Source organism: Leucoraja erinacea, chromosome 6 (genome assembly GCF_028641065.1).
Source record: "Leucoraja erinacea ecotype New England chromosome 6, Leri_hhj_1, whole genome shotgun sequence".
NCBI classification, from domain to species: domain Eukaryota; kingdom Metazoa; phylum Chordata; class Chondrichthyes; order Rajiformes; family Rajidae; genus Leucoraja; species Leucoraja erinaceus.
The window spans coordinates 70,597,063-70,616,670 of NC_073382.1; the positions used below are offsets into that span (position 1 = coordinate 70,597,063).

The 19,608-nt window shown below is 42.0% G+C and overlaps 1 protein-coding gene across 1 annotated transcript in view; it reads right to left on the minus strand.

The window, feature by feature from the left end:
- The window catches only part of LOC129698283 (progesterone receptor-like), a 231,062-nt gene extending 212,615 nt beyond the window's left edge, over positions 1-18,447 (minus strand). The window contains exons 1-2 of the mRNA XM_055637338.1: positions 17,795-18,447; positions 16,018-17,266 (exon numbers count right to left, since the gene is read on the minus strand). Of these exons, the coding sequence (XP_055493313.1) occupies positions 16,018-17,129 (1,112 nt within the window). The 5' untranslated portion in view covers positions 17,130-17,266; positions 17,795-18,447. The remainder of the gene's footprint in view (positions 1-16,017; positions 17,267-17,794) is intronic.
- Positions 18,448-19,608: the final 1,161 nt, after the last annotated feature.

Below are 19,608 nucleotides of genomic sequence, written 5' to 3' on the forward strand. Positions count from 1 at the left end.
TCCCCTCACCATTCACCATCAACAACTCCACATTCACATCTGTGGAGTCTTTTAAGTTCCTGAGAACCATTAACTCCAAGGACCTTAAGTGAGGGGCTACCATCGACTCCACAGTCAAAAAGGCACAACAGAGGATGTACTTCCTGCGGCAGCTGAGGAAGCACAATCTGCCACAGGCAATGATGGTCCAATTCTATACGGCCATCGTGGTTTGTCCTCACCTTCTCCATCATGGTCTGGTTTGGCTCAGCCACCAAGCACGGAATCCGGAGGCTGCAGCGAATCGTCCGATCAGCTGAGAAGGTTATTGGCTGCAACCTTCCCTCCATTGATGAACTGTACACTGCAAGGGCCAGGAAGCGAGCGGGTAAGATCATCTCTGACCCCTCTCACCCTGGCCACAAACTCTTTGAATCACTTCCCTCTGGAAGGCGACTCCAGACTGTCAAAGCTGCCACAGCCAGACATAAAAACAGCTTTTTTTCCCACGAGTAGTAGCTCCACTCAATAACCAAAAATCTGTAGCCTTCTTTTGCTCTGGTATTTTACTTAATTCACATGTTTAATCAATAATGTTTTATTATTAATGTTTAATGTTTTATGTGTCATTCCTAACCGCATGTTGTTGTCACTTATGGGCGGAGCACCAAGGCAAATTCCTTGTATGTGAATACTTGGCCAATAAACTTATTAATCAATCAATCAATCAATTGATAGGTTTATTAGTTAATTCATTCATTTATCAATTGTCCTCTATCTTGTTGCTAATTCAGGTTCTACTCAAATTCTTCTGGCATTCTGATATTGTGCATAATGCAATGAGCTATAACATGCAGGTCATTTTAATTGGGCTTTACTCTACACTCCCCAGTATTCAAGGTGTGTGAACGTCTTTCAAAATGTCCTTAGATGTACCTCTAATTTTTCAGGAGGTTCCTTGGTTCTCATTTGGCCTGCATTGCTTAACTTTGATGAGGTTGCAGAGTTCTGGCATCAGCCAAGAATAGAGGAAATAGGTACTTCACCATGCAAACCATCTTCTAATCTTCTTATGTGTAGGAAGGATCTGGAGATGCTGATTTACACAGAAGATAGACAAAAAATGCTAGGGTAACTCAGTGAGACAGGCAGCATCTCTGGAGAGGAGAAATGGGCGAAGACTGAAGAATGGTCTCGACACAAAACGTCACCCATTCCTTTCACCGGAGATGCTGCCTGTCCTGCTGAGTCACTCTAGCATTCGAATCTTCCTAGATGGGCAGGAGGTCATATGAGCATTTGCAGAATGAAGATGTGGGAGCTGCCAACAAAGCCCAAACAGGCTGGTATCATCTTTCTGATCCAATGCTCAATAATTTAACATTTATGAACTGTAAGCCCTCATTATTCCCTACAGACGGTGAAACTTCTTCTGGTGTTTAGTTGGAAACATTGTGCCCCGCTAGTCGTGATAGTGGCTGATGTCACAAATGCAGTTTTATGCAAGTCTACTTCTTAATACCTATCACAAATGCAACGTATTGTTTGGTCTGGTAGGGCTACAGCTGGTAATGTGCTGTCACCCTGGTCACAGCCTGGAAGGAGCCGGTGATGAGATGGCTATGGGCGGCTCTGACATTGTTACCATGTGGCCAACTGGACATGCCACAGCAGCATCTTTCTGCACTAATGCTCAGAGACCTCTGTGAGTAACCATCCTCTCAGCTCGTACTGGTTGCTGCTGCTGCGTCTCTTCTTCATATTGGTTGCACATCCAAAGGTGTGAAACAATAACAGCACCCATGATAAACAGGGTAAGCAACTCAGGTAACAAAATCAAAAGAGGCAAGATGGTAGTTCAGGACCACCATCGTTAACTGCCATCTTGGTTGGTAGACACAAAATGCTGGCGTAACAGCGGGACAGGCAGCATCTCTGGAGAGAAGGAATGGGTAATGTTTCGGGTCGAGGCCCTTCGTCAGGACTGTCTTATGAAGAAAGACTGGATAGACTTGGTTTATACTCTCTAGAATTTGGGAGATTGAGAGGGGATCTTATAGAAACTTACAAAATTCTTGAGGGGTTGGACAGGCTAGATGCAGGAAGATTGTTCCCGATGTTGGGGAAGTCCAGGACAGGGGGTCACAGCTTAAGGATGAGGGGGAAATCCTTTAGAACCGAGATGAGGAGAACTTTTTTCACACAGAGTGGTGAATCTCTGGAATTCTCTGCCACAGAAGGTAGTTGAGGCCAGTTCATTGGCTATATTTAAGAGGGAGTTAGATGTGGCCCTTGTGGCTAAAGGGATCAGGGGGTATGGAGAGAAGGCAGGTACAGGATACTGAGTTGGATGATCAGCCATGATCATATTGAATGGCAGTGCAGGCTCGAAGGGCCAAATGGCCTACTCCTGCACCTATTTTATATGTTTCTATGTTTCCTACACATCTTGGTTGGTTGTTTTTTTTCACAATGGCACAGAGATAGTAGGTGGGTGTGTATCTCCTTTACATTGAGTTTGCACAGTTAAGGGCCTGTCCCACTTGGGCGTCATTTATGCAACCATTTACAAGTCACGATACCCAAGAGGTACAGGCCCTTTAGTCCATTTGTAAATGAATCCTACTGCCTTTACTTGGCAGGTATGCTGCTCAACAAATCTTCAGCCCACTCAATTAACAACCCATGCCACATAATAAGATTCTTATCTAAATTTAGAAAGGCATTCGCTGTTTACACCTAGGGGGGGTTCTAATTTGATTTACAATGAAGTTAAAGTGGGAATCAACTGCGTGTCTATTTTTCAGATTTTAACAGTTAACCTTCCTCATTGCCATCTGACTTGGTTGATAAAATCAAGCTAGTGTTTGGCAAAGACAGGGAAGCCAATTACATAACACAAATACATTATCCCGATTCCAAGCTCTGCTGTGTTTAATACACCTATTGTATTAAGGATATAAAGTTTAATTGTTTTGAACAACTAGGTTTCAGTTCTGACCTATTTACTCTTACGTCAATCTGGACGCGACTGAAACTCACAATCCAGAGCGCACTTGTTCCTGTTTTGTTGATAATTAAGTCAGGTCAAAATTATATAAACTTTCATTTTTCAAAAGGCACATTTTTCCTCGAATCATTCTCGGCCTAGATTTTTTTCCCCATTGTTATACAATAGTTGAAATTATTGATGAGCAAGGGGTGTTCAGCACATTTGAAATAATAAGGGCATTATTAGGATGTCACAGTTTGTGCAGCTGCAATAGCTATTGTCGAACAACTCCAGCAGTCTGTGTTCGATCCTGATCTCTGCTGCTGACTGTGTGAATTTTGCTCATCGTACTTGTGGCTGCTTTGGTTTCCTCTGGCTTCCACCCATGTGCCAAAGACATGCAGGTTGCTAGGTTTTATATAAACACACAGGACATTATTCTGATTCTAGGCTGTACTGTATTTAATGCACCTATTGGCTGAAGGACATAAAGGCTAATTGTTTTGAACAAATATGTTCAGTTAGAACCTATTTCCTCTTATGTGCCTTGCATGTATTAAATGGTAACCTACCATGTTAAGGGGTTGAGAGGGTTGTGATATGGTCATTAGGTCATAGGGTCATAAGGAATAGGAGTAGAATTAGGCCATTCGGCCCATCATCTACTCCGCCATTCAGTCATGGCTCATCTATCTCTCCCTCTCACCCCCATTCTCCTGCCTTCTCCCCATAACCTCTGACACCTGTACTAATCAAGAATATTATGATCTTATGATCTTATGAACCTCATAATTACCCAAGGGTGAAGTTGAGTATAGTGGTGGCTGTGGAATATGAGGCAAGTTGATAGGAACATTGGGAAAATAGAATGGGAATAATGCAGCATCAGTGTAAATGTGTTCTTCATGGTCAGTGGTGGGTTAAAAGACCTGTTTCCAAGTTAGTCATACAGTGTTGAAACAGGCCTTTCGGCCCAACTAGCCCACATCGACCAACATGTCCCATCTATGCTATTCCCTCCTACCTGCATTTGACCCACATCCCTCTAAATCTGTCCTATTCATGCACCTGTCTAATTGTTTCATGACTCAACTATCTCCTCTGGCAGCTCGTTCCATACACCAACCACCCTTTATGTAGAAAAGTTACCCCTCAGATTCCTATTAAATCTTTCCCTCTTCACATTAAACCTATGTCCTCTGGTTCTCCATTCCCATATTCTGGGCAAGAGACTCTGTGCATCTACCTGATCTATTCCTCTCATGATTTTATACATCTCCATAAAATCACCCCTCATTCTCCGTCGCTCCAAGGAAAAAAGTCCCAGCCTGCTCAGCCTCGCCTTATAGCTCAGGCCTTTGGGTCCTGGCAACATCCTTGTAAATCATCTCTGTGTCCTTTCCAACTTTCCAACATCTTACTTACAGCATGGTGCCCAGAACTGAACACAATATTCTAAATTCGGCCTCACAAAATGTCTAATATAACTACAACATGATCTCCCAACTTCCATACTCAATAATCTGACTAATGAAGGCCAAAAGCCTGTTTAGTGTCAAAGGATGTATGGCTCAATGATAACCTGGAAATATTGGCACAAAGATTATGGCTTCATGTATTGCAATGAGAATTAGGACCAACTAGTATAAAAACACAACAGAACCTTAAAATTTCGTATATTTTAAATAATTCCAAAAGTACATTATTTGGAAGATAATAACACTCTCAATAAATGCAGGTACATTCGTCTATGGCATTGAAGACAGTGTTTTGAATGTGGAATAAAACAGGCTCTCGCTCATAATTCTAAATTACTATTGCTTTTTCCACTTTGAAAAAAAGCAATAAAATGTAGAAAAAAGGAAATTAACCACATTTAGTGCATACTAAATTATGTCACTTCATTATATCATGAATTGTTGCCTTGAACAATTTATTAATTTATATATTTCTGTCAAGCAAACTATAATTAAGTTTATCATTATGTATTGATCTCATAAAATATTAATTTCAGCCTCTAAAATATTGCCTTTAAATTAACTTGATTTTAAAGTTAAACATTTGGTGAAACACATTCATCTATTGTATAAAATGTAGTTTCAGCAAAGAATGCAATTTTTAATTGTTCAGATAAAGTAAATATTTCCTTAGTGACCGTTTGACATTTTGCCACCATCCCAGCTCCTGACCTAATCCACTCGGCAATTCTCATTAGTTTCTCCTAACATCTATTTAACAAGGATTCAAAAGTTGTTAACCAAGGAATATAACTTCTTGTAAAATTCATTGAACATATTAACATACCATTGAGTGGAAGGATTTAAATGGGTAGTAGGTGATCAATGTTTGGAATGAATTTCTATCAATCTTGGTCACTGAAATGTTCTTCTCAGAGGGAAATATGTCTCAAGAAATTGAATTTACTCTTTACACTATTATTTTGGGGGTTTGAATGGTAGTTTAAGTTGGAATGTTCCTCTATGTGAGTGCCTACATTATATGACTATTAAAACACAGAACTTTCATCCAAACTATTTATCCAGCTCATTAAAAACAGCTAAGAGAAACTTAGTCATGAAGTCATATAGAATATAGAGGCCTTTTGGAAAAACTTGCCCATGCTGACCAATATGCCTCATCTACACGTCCCACCTGCCCTTGTTAGGCACATATCCCTCTAAACCTTTCCTATCCATGCCTTCAAAATGTTGTTAATGTAATTGCCTCAACTACCTCTTCAGGCAGATCATTCCATATACCCACCACCTTTTGTGTGAAAACATTACTCCTCAGATTCCTAATAAATGTTTCCTTCATTCTAACTCCTTAAAGCTATGTCCCCGGTTCTTGATTACCCTACTCTTAGTAACAGCCTGTGCATTTACCCTATCTATGCCCCTCATTACCGTATACACCTCTATAAGGTCACTTTTCATCCACTTGCTCTCCAAGGAATAAAGTCCTAACCTGCTCAACCTCTCCTTATAGCTCATGCACTCATGACCTGGCAACATCCTCGTAAATGTTCTCTGCACTCTTTCGAGCTTAACAACATCCTCCCCATAACTGGGTGACCAAAACTGAACACAATATTCCAAATGTGGCCTCATCAACGTCTTGGACAACAGTAATATATAACATCCCAAAATAATCCTAGTCCCATCTTCTAAATTTAATACCCTGACTGATGAAGGCTGTTGTACCGAATGCCTTCTTGACCACTCTATCAACATGTGACACAACTTTCAAGGAACTATGTACCTGCTCTACTAGATCCCTCGGCTCACAACACTCCCAAGAACCCTGCCATTCACTGAGATGATCCAGCCCTGTTTTGACTTCCCAAAATGTAACGCATTACATTGATCTGCATTAAAATCCATTAACAATTCCTCAGCCCATTTGCCCCCAACTGATGAATCTATTGCTGTAAGTTTTGAAAACCATACTCGCTATCCACATTACCACCCACTTTTGTGTGATCTGCAAACTTACTAATCATGTCTTCTACATTCTCGTCTAAATGGATGATATAAACCACCCACGACAATGGGTCCAGCTCCAATCCCTGAGGCACACCACTAGTCACAGGCCTCCAGTCTGACAAACAACCTTCAATCATCAACCTCTTTCTTCATTGAAGCCAATTCTCTACCAATGTGATCTAACCTTCCAGGCCTGCCTACCATGCAAATACCTTGCTAAAGTCCATTTTAACACTGTCTACGGCTATGCCCTCATCAACCTTTTTGGTTACTTCAAAACATTCAATCATATTTCCCATGTATAAAACCAGGCTAACTATCCCTAATCAGAAGATAGACATAAAATGCTGGAATAACTCAGCGGGTCAGGCAGCATCTCCGGAGAAAAGGAATAGGTGACATCTCAGGTCGAGACCCTTCATCAGCCTCCATCTATCCAAATGCATATATATCTTACCACTTAGAATACCAAGGATAACAGCCTCCTCTTGAACATCAAAAAAACGAAGGAGCTGATCATGGACTTTAGGCGGGCACATCATCCGAGGACGTACACTCCATTGAGGATAAATGGGGATCCTGTGGATAGGGTGAACTGTTTTAAATATCTGGGAGTCCACATCTGTTTTTAGTGCTTTTATTGTCTTTTAATTTTTACTGTTTTATAGTCCTTTGTTTTACAGTTTTTAATGGTTTGTAATAACTTCTTGTCCATGAGTTCTCATGTACAACACTTTGTGGCAACTGCAGTTGTTTAAAGTGCTTTATAAATAAAGTTATTATTATTATTATTATCTCCGAGGATATGACATGGGCATCACACACCTCAGCACTAGTGAGTAAGGCAAGGCAGCGCCTTTACCACCTCAGGCAATTGAGGAAATTCATAGTGTCTCCGAGGATCCTCCAGTGCTTCTACGCAGCGGCGGTGGAAGCATCTTGTATTCGGCCGAACGCACTATGGGAATTTCACTTGCCCCCCCTGCAGGAACTATACATCAGGAGGTGCAACTCCAGAGCCAACAATTTCATGAGAGACCCCTTCCACCCCTGCAATGGACTGTTCCAGCTGCTACGGTCAGGCAAACGCCTCCGTTGCCATGCGGTGAGAACGGAGAGGTTGAGAAGGAGTTTCTTCCCAGAGGCCATTCGGATTGTAAACGCCTATCTCACCAAGGACTAACTCTACTGAACATTTTTCCTTCCATTATTTATTATGTAAAAGAATGCGTGTTATGATTGTGTTTATAGTTTGTTTGGTTGTTTGTCTTTTGCACAAAAGTCCGCGAGCATTGCTACTTTCATTTCACTGCACATCTCGTATGTGTATGTGACAAATAAACTTGACTTGACTTGACTTGACTTGACTTGACTCTCCAGTAAGTGCCTACCACAGATGTTAAGCTCACTGGTCTATAGTTGCCAGGCTTTTCCTTGCAGCCCATCGTAAATATGGACCCAATATTAGATTCATATAGCTCAGGCAGGCCTCCTACAATTTCTTCTCTAGCTCCCCATGGTGTCCTTGGGTAGATCTTTAAATATCTAAATATAGGATTAATGTAAATGGGTGGATGATGGTCAACATGCACTCAGTGGGTTTAAGGGCCTGTTTCCAGGCAGTTTCTCCTTCTGATTCTAAAACCTTTTTCAATATGTTGGGCTTCATTCATGATATAAAATAATGCAATCTAATAACAGAGTAAGGAAGTGAAGCATAGCACAAGGTCCACCATCAACACACCTCAGATTCCCACAGATATCCATACCTGTTTACAAAGCATGGTCAATTCTAATGCATGAACTCCCCAGAGTACAATTTGAAGGCTAACTTGTACTTTAACTAGGAGAGTGTATACTCAGTTATAATTTTCCATACAACTAATGATGGTGTGTAAACTCACTATAAATGTTTCACAACTGCTACAGAGAAGTACCGGTGCCCACAATTAAATGTCCAAAAATTCAAATAAAGTTAGTGTGGAAGTGTGAAGAAGCTAAATTGGACAACATGACCACCAAAGCTGGTAACACATAGAAACATAGAAACATAGAAATTAGGTGCAGGAGTAGGCCATTTGGCCCTTCGAGCCTGCACCGCCATTCAATATGATCATGGCTGATCATCCAACTCAGTATCCCGTACCTGCCTTCTCTCCATACCCCCTGATTCCCTTAGCAACAAGGGCCACATCTAACTCCCTCTTAAATATAGCCAATGAACTGGCCTCAACTACCCTCTGTGGCAGAGAGTTCCAGAGATTCACCACTCTCTGTGTGAAAAAAGTTCTTCTCATCTCGGTTTTAAAGGATTTCCCCCTTATCCTTAAGCTGTGACCCCTTGTCCTGGACTTCCCCAACATCGGGAACAATCTTCCTGTCCAACCCCTTAAGAATTTTGTAAGTTTCTATAAGATCCCCTCTCAATCTCCTAAATTCTAGAGAGTATAAACCAAGTCTATCCAGTCTTTCTTCATAAGACAGTCCTGACATCCCAGGAATCAGTCTGGTGAACCTTCTCTGCACTCCCTCTATGGCAATAATGTCCTTCCTCAGATTTGGAGACCAAAACTGTACGCAATACTCCAGGTGTGGTCTCACCAAGACCCTGTACAACTGCAGTAGAACCTCCCTGCTCCTATACTCAAATCCTTTTGCAATGAAAGCTAACATACCATTCACTTTCTTTACTGCCTGCTGCACCTGCATGCCTACCTTCAATGACTGGTGTACCATGCCACCCAGGTCTCGCTGCATCTCCCCCTTTCCCAATCGGCCACCATTTAGATAATAGTCTGCTTTCCCGTTTTTGCCACCAAAATGGATAACCTCACTTTTATCCACATTATACTGCATCTGCCAAACATTTGCCCACTCACCCAGCCTATCCAAGTCACCTTGCAGTCTCCTAGCATCCTCCTCACAGCTAACACTGCCCCCCAGCTTAGTGTCATCCGCAAACTTGGAGATATTGCCTTCAATTCCCTCATCCAGATCATTAATATATATTGTAAATAGCTGGGGTCCCAGCACTGAGCCTTGCGGTATCCCACTAGTCACTGCCTGCCATTGTGAAAAGGACCCGTTTACTCCTACTCTTTGCTTCCTGTTTGCCAGCCAGTTCTCTATCCACATCAATACTGAACCCCCAATGCCGTGTGCCATATTTGTGAAATCTCTGTAAGTAAAGTTAGACATCTATGTCAGATGTGAAGAGGCTCATAAATGAAATATGTGACTAATTTGTCACTTGTATAAATAGTTCATGTGCAGACAGGAGATTAATTTTAATTTGGCATCATGTTCAGCACAGACATAGTGGGCCAAAGGGCCTGTTCCTATATATATAGTTATAACACTCTGGCGCAGACAAAAATGAAATATTCAATTATTACTTAATGAGTGTTCTCCGTGTTAATTTACTAGAGCTCCGGTGCATTGAGTATTTGTTGAGAATTACTTTCAGCCCAGATCCATCCCATTAAGACAACAGCATAATATAAACTCAAGGCTGGTTTACACGAGTTAATTTTCTTAAAGCCCAAAGCATATTTATCAATCTTCAAAATGGTGATAGTAGTTACTGAATACAAGCTAAAATATAAAATACTCACTGTTGCACTATGCTTTTTTATTCCCCCAAATGCTTTGATGATGTGAGAGTTGTCTTGGCATCTGGATGTACTCAAAATATGTTTCTGGTACAATAAAATGACATTGTCCATACTTAAAAAACATCAGTAAACAAAAACGGAGACAACAGGTTACATTAAGAAGCTGTGGACGATTTAAAGACTTAAGTAAAGGTTTTTGTGTAATCCTCCGAAGAGTTAGGAAGGGGTTGAAATGAACTCTGAAGTCAAGGTGCATTGGATGCTGAAAACTAAAATAGTTGCTTATTTCTGGAGATCAGTGTCAGTAGCTGACAATTCTAAATCGGATATAACGAAGCTTAGATGTGTAGTAATTTTCTTTCTCGATTCCTAATTACAGAAATCCCAGAGCAAAATCTCTGATGGGCCAGTCTAATTTCTATTTTTTATGAAGTTTTAAAATGTTATTTATTTGCTATTATGTTTGCCAATGTGAAGCAGGACAACTACACATGCACACGCCACTGTCAATATAAAGTATTTGTAACTTATATAGCACAAGATAGCTGCATTCATAACTGTCCTCTAATTTGGCCTATTAATATGTCAAAACTATTAGCTTCATCAGAGAGCTCACAAGTACATTAATGTCATATTTCAATTTCCTGCACCAATCGATCCCAGGAGGCCAAGTCATTAAATATATTTAAGAGGTAGATATATTTCTTGATTCTAAAGGGATCAGAGGACCTGGCAGTAAAGCAGGAATAGAGTACTGAAGAGAATTATCAATTATGATCATATAGAATAGTGGAGTAGACAGGAGTGTCCAAATAGCCTACTAATACTCTCATGTTTCTAACCTTTTTTTATGCCTCTTCTAGTTATGAAATTCTAGGTCTTCGTTAGCAGTAACTTTGTCAGGTGTATACATCACTAAACGCTCACTTATCGGGGGGGGGGGGGGGGGGGGGGGGGGGGGGTCGGGGGACACTGCAAGCCGGCGCCCTGTCAGCAGCGTGTCCGTTTTTTTCCAACTTTTTTTTTAGTATGTTTTGAAGTATGTTTTTAATGGTTCTTTGTGTGTTTTGTGTGGGGGGTGGTGTTGGGGGGAAACCGCAACTTTTTCCAGGTTGCCTCCTCCGTGGCCTAACAACGAGGATTGGCGCGGCCTTTCCCGAAGATGCGCCCGGGGCTTCAGTGGCGGGCACAGCGTGGACTCTTGATGTGGAGCGGGCGAGCCCTCGCTGGGGCTCGCTGGAGGGGAGCGCTCCGTTTCGCTGGCCCGCGGCAGCCGGCAGCCTGAAACCGCGGTCTGCAGAGTTCCAGCTGGCGCGGTGTCCGCAGCCCGGGATCCTTCGTGGGGGACCCAGGGGAAGAAGAAGCCACCACTGCCGCCCCGCGTCCAACTTCTACCGTGGGCCCGGCGTGGACTTACCATCACCCCAGGAGGGGAGCTTCGACAGCCGGCCCTGCGGTCTGCGGTGCTTCCGGCTGCGGCGCGGCGGGCACTTTAAATCTTCGACCGCCGGCCTGCGGCCTACACCAGCCTGAAGCCGCGGTCTCCGGTGGGGAAGAGCCAACTATGGACTGGCTCTGAACTCTGGTCCCGACAACGGGGGGAAATGGAGGAGGACTGGCCAATTTGTGTGCCTTCCACCACAGTGATGAATGCTGTGGTGGATGTTTGTGTTAAATTTTTATTGTGCGTTCTTTCTCACTGTATCGCTGCTGACATATTCATTTCACTTGCACTTTATGTGCTATGTGACGAATAAACCTGTATTGTATTGTATGAATGCAATACATTTCACTCTTATAACCAGAGACAGTCATAATCACAATAAATAAAAATGGTTCAAATCCAAGCACTCATGAAATGTCTAAATCAATCAAATTCCTGCACCAGTCTTTCCTGTTGCTTCTACTAAACATCTTTGTGGTCTCTCTTAATGAGATTGCTAATATAAAGTCTTTCAGCACCAGATGAAAGGTAGACTTGTTCTATCGATTTCTGCTAATTTTGTCCAGATTAAAACTGCCCAAGCTGTAGGCATTATAAAACTTGACCAATTAAATTATTAGTGTTAACTCAATGTACAAGTCCTTCTTCTCCAATAATATATCATAAATAAATATTCAATTCATTCATCATAATAAACCTGACCTTCTATAGTTTCGAGAATTCAGATTTAAAGATTTTATCTTGAACTTTTAACAGATCCACAGATAAGTGCATTCTTATATAGAAGCTGTGGGAAATAGGAAAGAAAAAAATAGCAGACCATCTTGACCATTTATAGTGCTGTTTATTTCACAAATTCGAAGCAGAACTTGCATAGGGTATCACTGGGGAACCTAATATATTCATGCAAATGATTCACAACAAATGTGGCAGCAGGTATCAGTAAGAATGCTTTGCATGTGTTGTGAGTAAGACCAAGGCTCACGTTTGGTGGGAAGGACATCTTCTTAATGGTACACAAAAGTTGCCAGCATTAGAAATGACAACAGCGATTCAGTCTTCTCCACTCATAAACAGTACAGATGCGGGCAGAAAAAGAACTGAGAAATCATGTGCAAAAGTCAAACATGAGTATCATCAAATAATTAAGACGCACACTTTTTCATATCTGGAAAATGTTTAAAAGTAAAACAATTTGCATGGGTCAAATCACAATGCCTTCAATGGTATAACTCCATCATTGAAAGCCAATATCCTTTACATAATAGTCGGCCACATTATGGGATGGGTAATGGGCCGTCATGCTAAACGACGAACACTAAGATTGAGTAAAACATACAGTGCTGGAATAACTCAGCCGGTCAGGTAGCATCTGTGGAAGAATGGATAGTCTCAGGTTAGGACCCTTGTTCAGACTGAATCTTCGACTATGATTCAAATTTTGAGTAATTGAAATGGCTTCAGGCCACGACGACCAGAACAGTGCAAAAGGATACTTAAACTCATGAAGTGAAATAGTCATACATTTTAAACATTATAGAAACCATATTTCATGAATGCATTCATATGAATTAGTTATGTACAAGGGTGCAATAGTGTAGACAATAACAATAAGCCTGGAATGTTGATTTTAGAAGAGCAAAGTTAACAAGAATTTGTATTTGGAAGTTGAAGAGATGAACACACTGCAAAAGATGCCGGTAATCGGACAAATGTTATACAGTCCGAGGCATTAAGCAGAGGATGGGATGTCAGAAAGATGAAAGACGTGAGCTTCTCTAAGAAAAGAGCAGCAATGTCTAATGTGGGGAATATTCCAGCACAGATAGGAAGCCCAATACGAATTCATATCAGAGGTCAAAGAGAGTGACTCTGCCTCCACAACCTGACCATACATAGACGTTATTTGCCTCCTTTAACATTTTGGTAGTTTGAAATGTGCAATTTTCATCAATATGTCATCATTACAATGCTATCTGCAACGGAGACACGAGTTACTCAGACAATGAGTGAAATATGAATATTCATCATAATTGTTCTCACCACTGTTTTGGTGGCTTTGGGTTTTAAAGATTAATATAGAATGATAACTAGATAAAAACTGGTTGCAGTCAGATACGTTCTTTCAAAATCTAATAGATGTCCACTGTGTATTCTTATATGAATCAATTAATCTCAGAACATAATACCGATAAGCAGTGGCATGAGTGAAATATAATTTGCAAACATTGTGGCCACCATTCTAGAAGCCCTCGATATTGATGCTAATCCTTTGTTGTTTGCTGTACCCAGCTATCAATGTGTATTTCTTTAACTTGGAAAGCATTTAATGTTAGGCTTTGGAAATATAGAGCACAAACAAAGAGTAAATGCAGCAGCAAAACAAAATAAACACACATGCCACGAGTGATGCACAGCACAATTTATTTCACTGGGAATTCATCTTGGAGGCTCTGTCATTCTGTCATACAGAAAATAAAATATCAACATCTAAAAGACAAACAGACCGAATGCTGCACACCAATAAATATATGATGATGGCAAACAGCTGTCCTATGATTTTAAATACATTGAAGAAAAAATATTAAGAACTAATTGTAGAGTGCCATGGCTAACCAATTGAAGGTGCTGTGCTGCTTGTTCTAGCTACATGAGATGGACAACACAGGGCTTTAGTCAATTCCTTAAAATGGGGCAAAAGGCAATGCAATGGATTCTGCAATGGATGCCTGAAAGTTCTTGGGCATCAAAAGGTGGGAGAAACAGCAACGTTTGCCTCCAACAGCTCTGCTTTGCAACCTCTACGTACATATTTATGGCGACAGCACACATCCCCTTCACAAAATGTTAAATGAAAACACTGTTGCTGCACAACACCGAGGTAGTTGGCTCCATTCTGCTAGATTCGTTGCCTGATGTAGAACACACTGTGACTTGGGAGCTTCCTATGACTCTGTGTGTTCTCTCTCTCTCTCTCTCTCTCTCTCTCTCTCTATGTCTCTCTCTCTCTCTCTCTGCGATATCCTTTCCAAAGTGCCTCAAAGGCTGCTGTGCCCATTTTTAAATGCTGCAGCATTAATCACTCTTGTCCCATTGCACATAATTATTTATTTTTAATGCGCGCACACCATTGCCAAACTCAGTCTGCAGTGTTATCTGTGGTTATGGAATTATGCACCGGTAACTCACAAATAACCTTTGAACAAAATATAACTGAAATTCCATTCCATTGAGCTTTTTTCAACTGCCTTCAAAAATATGTTCACAGAAGTAGCAATGAAAAGCAATGAAACTCAATCTATTAGTTTGTTCTCTAACTACCTTACTTATATTTACCTTTTCATAATCGTTGTCAAACAGGAGAATCAACCGTTATAATTGCTATAAAACTATGAAGTGCCCTTTCATTTAGTTGCAATATTTGCTTTCCAAAGCCACTATCTTAACATCATTTTCACTCATAGAAATAAATTTATTAAATTTTGTTTTAATTCTTTATAAACCAAAATGTTCTTCCGGTTATACTGCATGCTTGAGCCAAAGCCTTCAATCATTGCTCTGGAATATCAATTCCAGAACATAAATTGTCTAATCAGCTGTAAATAAGTCAATCGAAAGCCTGTCTTCTTGTACCATAGGTGCAATGAATAAATCAGAAAGTGTTTGAGTCTAATTGCTGATGGGGGGGAAAAAGCAATGGTAGAAAGTACTTTCATACATAAATGCTGGACTTATCTTGACTTGCATAGTGGAGACCGCACTGTGAAATACACTGATTAATGTTAAACACCAAAGGTAGACAACATTTTGGAGAAACTCAGCGCGTGAGGCAGCATCTATGGAGCGAGGAAATAGGTGACGTTTCGGGTCGAGACCCTTCTTCAGACCAATTAATGTTAAACTGATTAATGTTAAACACCAAGGCAATCGCTTATTTGTCGTTTAAAGGAATTACATCTATACCAAGCATGGAAGGAATCAACATTTAGTGAACATGGAAGCAAAGACAATATAAAGGACCAGAAGAACAAAATAATTTATTCACATTAAAATGGTAACTGTGATTGATGCAGGAAGCGCATTTTGCGAAGAAGTCGGCGTTATAGTTGTCTACAAAATAAATAACAACGTTTAGCTAATGCTAATAAAGAATGGAAGAAAGATAATCTGCTGTGTCAAAAAAAAATTCAACAGGTGAAATAAGTCGCTCGCTTGAAGAAAAGATTAAGATCAACTGTGCACACAAAGTATTTTGAAGGCATTTTAAAAGTGTGAAGTATATGCAAAAATGTCTTCGCCACTGACTTTGGACATTTAACATTTTAGTTAATTATGTGTCAATACTTTGCAGACGTACGTCTCTGCTGAAGTTAGTAACTTTCATGAACTGCTCGCGTTGTTGTGCGTGTCAGAAAGAGAGCACGAGCCGACCCAAAAATGATAAGAAACAGTTTCAAAGGTGGGAAAGCGAGAACGGTGCAGTAATTAAGCGAAGTCACCTACCTTATCAAGCCAGTATACTGAGAGTAGCCTTGCGAATAACTCTCTGCCATTGGTTTAGTTCCACCTTGATAACCCAGATATGTAATGGGCTGGTACCAGGTCACGGGAGCTGAAGAAGTAGACGGCATGGTGTCATCTTGAACCAAGAAGCTGCAATTGAGTCCCGCTTCATGGTGCGAGAGGCCGTAGGAATCTAGGGGCTCAGTCTTAAACATGACGGCATCTTCAAGAGGTTCGCCTCTCATGATGGGTCTTTGTTGTTGAGGGGAAATGGAATAGTCGCTATAAGGGGAATAACTGGAAGGCATGTAACCAAATGTGTTGCCGGCTTCCTGGCTCATGTTCATTGGTGGCTGCGATTCGGGTTGCATGGTCCTTTCAACCTTCGCATTGGGAGAGCCGCCAGTCTCGGCATAACCGTACGAGCTGGAAATGTCCGGGATGTAAGGAGCGTGGTCGCAATCGTCCGTGGTAAGAAGTTGGTGGGTGCGTGCGGCCAGATAGATGGGGTTGAGCGGCAGGAAGGGAAAACGCAAAATATTCAGTGGTGACATTTGCCCTCGGGGGCTTGAGTGGCAGGCGTCATCTCTCTCCAGGCAGATTTCGGATTTCATGGACTGCAGAGTGGCGGGGATGTTACTTTGCTCTATCGAACTTAAGTTCTCCCCGGGACAAACTTTGAGCTGTTTGGGATCACTGGGAAGATTCCTATCTGTGTTAATCAGCGACCAGGAACCCACGGGAGCCGGGGGCATGGGCTGTTTCCCCGCTCCTATCCCTTCAGAACTGCTTTCACTCAAACCTAAATCGCAGTTGGTCCACGTGGACGGTTCTGTCGCCTCGCTGAGACTGGACACAGAAGATAAGGCGATGCCCTCTAGATGTTTCGGGGAAATACTGCTTTTCTCCGAGTCGCTCTCAACTTTCCTTTCCAACGCTGTAGTCAGCTCAGACTGAGGAAGCAAGTCGTCCATATAAAGTCCCATTGAGTCGGAAACCGCCTTCAGCAGGTCTGTTGTGGACCCATCTCTGGAACTCGTTCCAGAAGAGTAGGACAGAACCTTGTCTGCCGTTTCCTTCTCATCCATGTTTTTTATGTTCCCTTGCTCCATTCGACGGGCGGAAGTGTACAGGAACCAGCTTGCGTTCGCTCTGCCTGCTCTGTTGGTTCTCAAGGTTGAGCTCCGCCAACCACGACTCTGCAACGTTCCCCAGGCGTGAACTCCATCCCACGCATCTGCTCACCTCACTGTCAACGGCACCAGGGCAATTCTTAGCATCAACTTTCAACTTCTATGCAACAGCACAACTTTTGCATTGCCTAGATTGTTATAATTACAACTGGCATGGTTGCAAAACGAACACGAACCCAGACGCTACGAGCGGAATCAAGTTAATGGTTTGAGGATATCAGCATTTAATTTAAAACATAAACGGTGAAAAGTCAAAACGTCTTTAAGGCTAACTGATCTATGTAATAAAACTTCGCACATTTAGGGATCCCGATGCCGCCTGATTTAGTAAGTCAAACCTCGAAACCCCAATTGACCCCCCCACCACCACCTGCAATATGGATCAAGAGTATTTGTTGCTGTCTAGTTGTTACAGATGCTGTTGTGTGGACAGAACTGCTCAAACTCTGGTATAGTTCGGAGTTATTTATTTAAACGTCAGGCACATGCGAAAAACGCCAGTTAGATCTCCCCGGTTAATACTAGGGTTTCTTTTATTTTCTACAGTTTTATTAATTCGTTTCGCTCGGCTAAATCATTCCTACCTGAACGCTGGAAATCGCGATCGTAGCCGGCTTGATCTCCGGATTTCTGCCTCATTCGCCTCGCAGTCTCGGCTCTCCCTCTATCACGTGTGAGTTGAAGATGTGAGACTTTGCGTACAGTATTGTGCAGCGATCATCACACGTCACCAAAAAAAAAGTTTACTCCTGAAAATTTTTGACTTACAAGGTAGAAACATCCGGGGTCATTTTTATCCTCCTCCTCCTCCTCGCTTTGTCTGAAAGCTACGCTGTCCTCGCTTTCCCCGCGAACAACCCAGAGCTTGTCAATTTCTGGTCAATACCACCCGCTCATTCTCAAAGTCCGGCCGCCACCACAGTTTGCTCCGATCGAGTTAAGGTGCAAGAGACACAAACTAAACGCGCCTTTCCAGATTGTGTTTCTTTCAAATACTCTACCGCATAGGAATACAATTTAAAACCGCAAGTTTGTGTTTTTTTATAATAAGCGGACTTCTTGAATTGAACAGTGGAAAGAGTTGGACGGAAGCCGCCCGCATCTGTTCAAAAGAAAAGAGCTATGGACGTGGGATTTAAATCGTCCATTTAAATCAGATACGTCAGTGTGAAAACCCTTTGCTGGATGTAGATGGGAGCTTTTGTCAAAGTATCTGGAAGTTGCAATTGAGTGCTGAAGCCAGCGATTTGCCATTTCTAATGGTGGGGGGGGGAGACTGAGGACTGCACGAGAGCTGGGAAGTTGGAAGTAGTTCATAAAAGGATTGTATTTAACAGAGGAACGGGAGGGGGAGTCACTCCATATCCTTCATATTGTGAAATGACATCCTGTTGCCCAACACCTAGGAACGTGACGTCTTAAACAACAGCTGGGTACAATTTACCGGAGAGAGTCAAGATAGTTTGAGATAAAGATTGTCTTCCAATTAAATTCGCTTCAAGATGTTGGTGGCAATCATAATAAGAATATTAAGCTAAACGCAAGGTGCTTGAGCAAACAGGTGCTTGGTGCACACAGACGTTGTCTGACCATAGAAACATAGAAAATAGGTGCAGGAAGAGGCCATTCGGTCCGAGCCAGCACCGCCATTCATTGTGATCACGGCTGATCATTAACTCGCTGGATTACTCCAGTATTTAGAGTTTTGCTCAAGATTCCAGCATCTGCAGTTCCTTGTGTCTAATGCAACAATTGCGATTAGAGGCGAGGTGGTTCAAAATATCAAAGATAATGGTGAAATATTGATGACAGTATAGTTGACGTTTCAAACTCTTGATTCTTTCTCCTCACTCCTCCAAACACTACCAGGAACCAGATAATTTCCTCGCTGCCCGTCCTATTTCATTCCGTCACACCACCAAACTAAAGGCCATCTTTTCCTTGTGACCCTGAGAGGCAAGCTCAGACAAGAGCAGACGAGAATGGCGAACTTCATGGGCAACAGCCCCGGCTGCAATAATGGTGACTTTGTAGAGAGATGTTGTGGGTGTCCGGAAATTTCCTCGTGAATCCTGCCACTTTGGGGATTTGTTTCATGCATCCATTACATGTGAGAAAGGCAACTGTTAGCCTGGGATTTGAACCGTGGGTGCAACCAAAGATACTAGAGGAGTATCTTTGGGTGCAACCCAGCTGCGGGAAAGTGCCCATTGTAGAAAACGCCCAATTTCACCCCATGCTATAAGCTTGCGCCGAGGCTGCGAATCGTCGCAAACCAGTAAAAGCCACCTGCTACAATAGGGTCCATGGAAACATCACCTCAGCGGCATATTCGCACCCGACCAGCGCCAGGGCACATCAGACACTAGCAGAAACTGCAATCTGCAGTTTCCAATGT